Below are 7,673 nucleotides of genomic sequence, written 5' to 3'. Positions count from 1 at the left end.
GCGCGCATGCGCATGCGCCGCGCTCCTTCGTCTCCGGCGTCGCACGTCAGGAGAGGGGTTTTTTTTTTGTTTTTTTTTGTACGGAGCGTCGACGCTGATTGGAGAAAAGAGGACGGGGGGGCGGGGAAAGAAACCACAAGCGCGCGCTCCGGATTGGCCGAGCTGGGGCGCCTAGCCGTTGACGTTCCCCCCCCTCGTCACGTGACGCGGGCGGCTCTTCTCTTTCTTCTTCCCTCCCCCCGCCCCTCCCTCCACCTGTTCCCGGCGCGTTGGATGCTGGAAGCCAAGATGGCGGCGGAGCTGGTGGAGGCGAAAGTGAGTGAGTGAAAGAGGAGAGGGAGGGAGGGGAGGGAGGGAGAGGAGAAGCGGGGGTCCGAAGGGGCGCCCCGTCCCCCCCCTCACTGAGGTATGTTTTTTTTGGGGGGGGGGGACCCTATGAATCTCTGCCCAAGGGAGGGGCACCTGAGGAGGGAGGGGCGTGGCTAAAGGGGAGGGGCATCCACAAGCCCCGCCCCTCGTCCCGAGGGAGGGGGCGGCCTCCCCACCCCCCTCCAGGGACGACCCCCCCTCACCAACCCCCCCACTCTCCCCTCTCCCCTCTCCCTACCTCAGTGTTTCCCAACCTTGGGCCTCCAGCTGTTTTTGAACTACAACTCCCATCATCCCTGACCACTGGTCTTGCTAGCTAGGGATGATGGGAGTTGTAGTCCAAAAACAGCTGCAGGCCCAAGGTTGGGAAACACTGCCCTACCTGCTGCTGCTTTCCCACCCCCACCTTCAAGACAGCCACCCCCTCCCCCCATGCCAGAGAAGACCCTCCCCATTTCCTCTCACACCCCCCCCAGGAGGGTTTGTATGTCTGTTTGTTTGTTTACATGCCTTTTATCTCGCCCTCATGCCAGCTTTTGACAGCCAGGAGGAGTTGCCACCAACCCCAGCAAGGTGGATTTATTTTGGGGGGGGGGCGGGGGAAGGTTTGTTTGGAGCTGATTTAATCCTGATTGGTATGTGTGTGCGTGTGTTGAAAGCGAAAACGAAACGAAAACACAACAGCAGCAAAGTGTGATCTTGCGCAGGTCTTACTCAGAAAGTAAGCACCCCTTGGGTTAAAGGTAAGGTAAAGGGACCCCTGGCCGTTAGGTCCAGTCGTGGCCGACTCTGGGGTTGTGGCGCTCATCTTGCTTTATTGGCCGAGGGAGCCAGCGTACAGCTTCTGGGTCATGTGGCCAGCAGGACTAAGCCGCTTCTGGCGAACCAGAGCAGCGCACGGAAACGCCGTTTATCTTCCCGCCAGAGCGGTACCTATTTATCTACTTGCACTTTGACATGCTTTCGAACTGCTGGGTTGGCAGGAGCAGGGACTGAGCAACGGGAGCTCACCCCGTCGCGGGGATTCGAACCGCCGACCTTCTGATTGGCAAGTCCTAGGCTCTGTGGTTTAACCCACAGCACCACCCATGTCCCATTGGGGGTGGTGTTACTCGCTGGTTAAGTCGCCTGGAATAGCAGCTTGGCAATCGTATACAGTGGTACCTCGGGTTAAGTACTTAATTCGTCCCGGAGGTCCGTTCTTAACCTGAAACTGTTCTTAACCTGAAGCACCACTTTAGCTAACGGGGCCTCCTGCTGCTGCCGTGCCACCGGAGCACGATTTCTGTTCTCATCCTGAAGCAAAGTTCTTACCTCGAGGTACTATTTCTGTGTTAGCGGAGTCTGTAACCTGAAGCGTATGTAACCCGAGGTACCACTGTACATGCCTAATTGGAAATCGCTGGACTTCTAGGTAAGGGTTCCAGCCTTTGCCTGCTGCGCAGCCAACCTTGGCACCCACCAAGCGTGGCGGTACCTTTTAGAAAGTGAAACAGGTTTATTCTGCTTGAAGCACGTTTGTGAACTGGATTTGTCAGGTGTTGGCTGTCTCCTGACAGATATTTATTGTGCATACATGTGTGTGTGTGTGTTTATTTGTTAATTTGAAACCTTAGCTGTTTTAATGGAGGAGGGTGAATCTGAAACATTTAACAGATCAACACATCTCTTAGCCGTTCCCTTGTTAACCTTGTATATGCACGCATGTGGATAATAACAGAAAAAGCTATAAATGCATTTCTGTGGCACATAAGGGCTCTGCTGGATCATGCCATGGCCCATCTAGTCCAGAATCCTATTCTCACATGGCCAGCCAGATGCCACGATGGGAGGCCTGAGTTCAGTTGCAACTCTCCTCTACCTGAACTGGCATTCAGAGGCATACGGTTTGTGGTCATGGAGGTAGGGCATAGCTGTCATGGCTAGTAGATGCTGATAGCCTTATCTTCTATGTAATTAGACTCTTAAGTCACAAAACCACCTGCCAAAATGGAATTTCTGTGAGATACTTTTCTGGCTCCTTCTCTGTGCGTTCTGTATTGTTAAGTTGAACCATGCAGAGCCAGTTATGAAACCAATGGACACCTCAGATAGCAAGCAAAGTCATGTATAGGAAGCCACAACTATAAGTGCTGCCATTTGTATTAATGATTGTACTTTTACTTTACAAGAGTAGATCTGGCTTGTTTCGTGAATATTCAGAAACAAAGACTTTAGGGTAGTTAACTTCTTTGGAATGGCTGGCTTCCAGTTTTTTTCAGTAAGCTGGGGACACAAACTGGGAAGTCTTCAGTTGAAACCTTGAATTTCCACGCACTTGCATATTTGTTACTTATTTAGAGCACTTTTATCTCTCCTGAAGACATCTGGCTTACTAGAAGTACATGTAAAAAGGATCTTTGGGTCTTGGTGGTCCACAAGCTTAACATGAGTCTGCAGTGTGACGCAGCAGCAAAAAAAGCTAATGCTGTTCTAGGCTGCATCAACAGAAGTATAGTGTCTAGATCAAGGGAAGTCATAGTACAGTGGTGCCCCGCAAGACGAATGCCTCGCAAGACGAAAAACCCGCTAGACGAAAGGGTTTTCCGTTTTGGAGGTGCTTCGCAAAACGAATTTTCTATGGGCTTGCTTCGCAAGACAAAATGTCTTGCACGTTTTTCCAACTTTCCCCCCTCCCCCTCCCTTTTTCTAAGCCGCTAAGCCACTTATCTGCTTAGCCGCTAAGCCACTAATAGCGCTAATCCGCTAAGCCGTCAATGGGCTTGCTTCGCAAGACGAAAAAACCGCTCGACGAAGAGAATCGCGGAACGGATTCTTTTCGTCTTGCGAGGCACCACTGTACCACTCTATTCTGCCTTGGTCAGGCTACACTGAGAGTACTGTGTCTAATTCTGGGCGCCACAATTTAAGAAGGATGTTGACAAGCTGGAATGTGTGCAGAGGAGGGCAACCAAGGTGGCCAAGGGTCTGGAAACTAAGCCTTATGAGGAGCACTTTAAGGAGCTGGGTATGTTTAACGTGGAAAAGAGAAAACTGAGAGGAAATATGATAGCCACCTTCAAATATTTCAAGGGCTCTCACATAGAGGAGGGAGCTTGCTTGTTTTCTCCTGCTTTGGAGGGTATCATAGAATCATAGAGTTGGGAGAGACCACAAGGGCCATCGAGTCCAACCCCCTGCCAAGCAGGAAACACCATCAGAGCACTCCTGACATATGGTTGTCAAGCCTCTGCTTAAAGACCTCCAAAGAAGGAGACTCCACCACACTCCTTGGCAGCAAATTCCACTGTCAAACAGCTCTTACTGTCAGGAAGTTCTTCCTAATGTTTAGGTGGAATCTTCTTTCTTGTAGTTTGGAACCATTGCTCCGTGTCCGCTTCTCTGGAGCAGCAGAAAACAACCTTTCTCCCTCCTCTATGTGACATCCTTTTATATATTTGAACATGGCTATCATATCACCCCTTAACCTCCTCTTCTCCAGGCTATACCAGGACTTGAACCAATGCCTTCAAGTTGCAAGGAAGGCGATTCCGACTAAACATTCGGAAAAAAACTTTCTGACAGTAAGAGCTGTTCAGCAGTGGAACAGACTCCCACGAGAAGTGGTGGGCTCTCCTTCCTTGGAGATTTTTAAGCAGAGGTTGGATGGCTGTCTGTCATGGATGCTTTAGCCGAGATTCCTGCGTTACAGGGGGTTGGACTAGATGATCCTTGGGTCCCTTTCAACTCGTAAGATTCTACGAGTCTATGAACCATACGACGCTCCCAGAGCAGCGTATAAATTTCAATAATAAGACAACCCCTGGCCTCAGACTCAGAATCTGATAGATAAAACACAAATGGGAAAGGAGTGTGCAAGGGGCCCTTTATTTCAGCTACAGTTAGTGTGAAGGCTGCAAGGAAAGTCTTGCTCCTGTCAAACCCAACTCCCCAGCTCTAATAGGGGGGAAATGAGGCTAGCCCATCTCACAGGGCTGTTGTAAGAAGTACAGCATCTTTTAGTGCTATGGAGGCTTGGCGCTCTATAAATGTTAATTATTATTGTAGCAAATGAATATCTGCAGTAGACTTGTCCAGTCTGATACGGACAGCAGCAGATTTTCTCAAACTGGTGTGCATGAGGTGCAACAGGCATCGCTGTCTCCTCGCTCCCTTTTCCAACCCGAGGGCCTTCTGGGAAACCTTCCAAGAGCCACATGCCAATTGTGGGCAGAAGTGGGTGGAGCAGTGAATGCAAATTACAGCTTTGTGCAGCAGGGTGCTTCCAACACACTTTGCTCTATCCGTCATCCAGACAAAGCAAGAAGACACATTCCAGCCAGGCAAAGTCACTCCAGGAGGGTGCAAAGCAAAGGCTGGTGAGAGTATGTGGCCGGTGGAATGCTCCAAGGCCCAGCTAGAGAGCCCTGGGATGGTTGGATTTGGCACTGAGGAATCCCATCTGCTGCCTCCACTGCCAAGTCCTTGCTTGCTTGCCTGCCTGCCTGCCTATCTATTGCTCTTGTCGTTTTTGCATGGGCTTCCCTTTGCTTGTGCTGTCCTGAGCGGCTGGAGCAGCTGTGAAATGATGGGGTTTGAAGCTTTGAGATTTTAAGGCAGTGGCTGTGAATCTTAATAAGCGGAGACATACCATATTTTTTGCTCTATAAGACTCACTTTTTCCCTCCTAAAAAGTAAGGGGAAATTTGTGTGCGTCTTATGGAGCGAATGCAGGCTATCCCAGAAGCCAGAACAGCAAGAGGGATTGCTGCTTTCACTGCGCAGCGATCCCTCTTGCTGTTCTGGCTTCTGAGAGTCAGAATATTTTTCTTCTTGTTTTCCTCCTCCAAAAACTAGGTGCGTCTTGTGGTCTGGTGCGTCTTATAGAGCGAAAAATACGGTACTTTTTAAATTAGTTGGAGCAGATAGGAGGCTTTGCTGCTGCTGCTTCTGTTGTTACCGTTAACCAATTTATATACCGCTTTTTAGACACAGATGATGTTCCACAGTTTCAGTGCCTTAAAGAGATCTGCGCAGCATTGTCAAAACATAGTGTTTAGCCAAGCCTCCTGTTCAGCACAGGATCTGCAGAAACCTCCAGTGCCTCTCAAGTGCCTATTCCTAATTTAACAACCCTTACTCTAAGAAGGTCCCCCTCATGTTCAGCCAAATCTGTTTCTTTCGTCTTCTTGTAAAAGTCTATCAGTATTTTATTTTTTTTAATCCCCGTATTAAAAGGGCAAAGCAAGTTGCTGGCTCTCATTATTTTTAGCGTATGGAGGGCACAACATTTGTTTGCCGCACCTGTCTGCTGAGGATTACTTCACACATCTGATAGAGCCAACAAAAATCCAGGCCACAATGCCTCTTACGCCCCAAAGTCCTGCAATAATCATGGGATCATAGAATTGTAAATTTGGGAGGCACCCTGAGAGTCATCTAGTCCACCCCCACCCCCCCGCAGTGTAGGAAACCTGCCCACAACCATCCCTGGAGTACTAGTATTGCAGGGAAGGGTTAGGTGGGTCAGCATCTTGAGACAGAAAGCATTTTTATTTGTTTATTTGCGGTGGGGAGGGGGGGCAGGGTAGCCCAAAGCTATCTCCTCACTTGGTTGCTGAGCTTAAATACAGTCGTACCTCGGAAGTCAAACGCCTTGCGACTCGAACGTTTTGGCTCCCGAACTCTGCAAAGTGAGTGTTCCGGTTTGCGAACGTTCTTTGGAAACCAAACGTCTGACGTGGGTTCCGCGGCTTCCGATTGGCCGCAGGAGCTTCCTGCAGCCAACCAGAAAACACACCTTGGTTCCCGAACATTTTGGAAGCCGAACGGACTTCTGGAACGGATTCCGTTCAACTTCCGAGGTGCCACTGTATTATGTTGCAGATGGCGGATTATGTTGTTGGCGGAACACATGCTTTGCATGCAGAAGGATCTTGTCTGAAATCATGGAGGGCTGCTGTGTAGAGGGTCCTGAGCTACATGGGACCATTGGCTTGACCAGTAGAATGGACTCCCTCAGAAGGCGGGGGGCTATCCTTTGATGGAGGTTTGTAAACGGAGGTTGGATGGGCATCTGCCAGGGATTCTTTAGCTGTGATTCCTTCCTTTCAGATGGCCCTTTAAAAGGTGCCTTCCAATCTGATTCTATCACTTTGTACCTCATGCACTTATCAGGGGTCAGCAAACTTTTTCAGCAGGGGGCCGGTCCACTGTCCCTCAGACCTTGTGGGGGGCTGGACTATATTTTGGAAAAAAAATATGAACGAATTCCTATGCCCCACAAATCACCCAGAGATGCATTTTAAATGAAAGGACACATTCTACTCATGTAAAAACACACTGATTCCCGGACCGTCCGCGGGCCGGATTGAGAGGCGATTGGGCCGGATCCGGCCCCTGGACCTTAGTTTGCCTACCCATGTCTTAGCTGCTGTGTTGCACCAGCTTTCAGCTTTCGTTTTTGATGCTTTAAGAGTGAGGGTGCAGGTAACAACCCCTGTATAAATGGGCATTTTCTGCTGCTAGTATCATCGAATGGCCTTCCCTCTGCCATATGTGAAGGAACATAGGCAGCTGACTTAATCTTGAGCCAGTCCTTGGTTAGTCTAGCTCCGTATTGTCTACACTGACTGGCAGCAGCTCTGTAGGGTTGCAGACAGGAGGCAGAGTCAGCAGCCCTCAGCTGCTTTACACATCTCCTGAAGTTTTTGCTCAGGCTTTCCCTGTTTTAGGTGCATGGCTCCCTTGAATAATTTGCTTTTATATGTTTTAAATGCTGCTTTACTGCTTTTAGACTCTGTTTTTAAAATATAATATTTGGGGGTGTTTTGGACTAGAGATTTTTGAAACGTTAAGAGGTTTATAAACTCTTTAAAACAAACCAGCTGGTTTCAGAGATCACTCTTGCGTCCTTTCCCATTCAGCGTTTGCGATTCGGGCTGCAGAAATCGTTCCAAGTTCTGAGTTGCATTCTTTAAGTTGGTTTCACGTCTGTAGTCTTTCATGGGCCGCCAAGGTGGCATCTTCAGGATCTGCAGAGAGAGTTGTTTTCGTGACTCTCAAGTGATCAGGTGCCCCCCCACCCTGGCTTGCCACTGTGTTTGTGGTTGGCATGTGCAAGTTGTGACTCAGCTGCCTGCCATCCATGTATGGCAAGCAGCCCCCCCGCCCCCCCGCCCCCAGTGCTTGATAAACCTGGTTTCGCTCCCAGGCTGCAAAACAAGAAGGACCGTTGAGTCCTTGGCAGGTTCTGCTTGCTGGAGATGGGCTGCAATTTGGCTTCCTGGTCCACATGCTGTGTTGTTTTAACCAGCGAAATATCT

The 7,673-nt window shown here is 49.5% G+C and overlaps 1 protein-coding gene across 2 annotated transcripts in view; it reads left to right on the top strand.

Moving 5' to 3' along the window:
- Positions 1–244: 244 nt before the first annotated feature.
- Positions 245–7,673, top strand: part of PIAS4 (protein inhibitor of activated STAT 4) — a 40,020-nt gene continuing 32,591 nt past the window's right edge. Inside the window, exon 1 of one of the 2 annotated variants that reach the window (XM_079960729.1) lies at positions 245–315. In XM_079960729.1, the coding sequence (XP_079816855.1) occupies positions 274–315 (42 nt within the window). In that variant the 5' untranslated portion in view covers positions 245–273. Of the gene's footprint in view, positions 320–7,673 lie in introns of both variants that reach the window. The other variant, XM_079960730.1, reaches the window with a different exon arrangement.

This window comes from Podarcis cretensis (genome assembly GCF_951804945.1).
Source record: "Podarcis cretensis genome assembly, chromosome: 18".
In the NCBI taxonomy this organism is placed as follows: Eukaryota; Metazoa; Chordata; class Lepidosauria; order Squamata; family Lacertidae; genus Podarcis; species Podarcis cretensis.
Note: the sequence above shows the minus strand (reverse complement) of the source record. Positions and strands in the feature narration are given on the sequence as shown.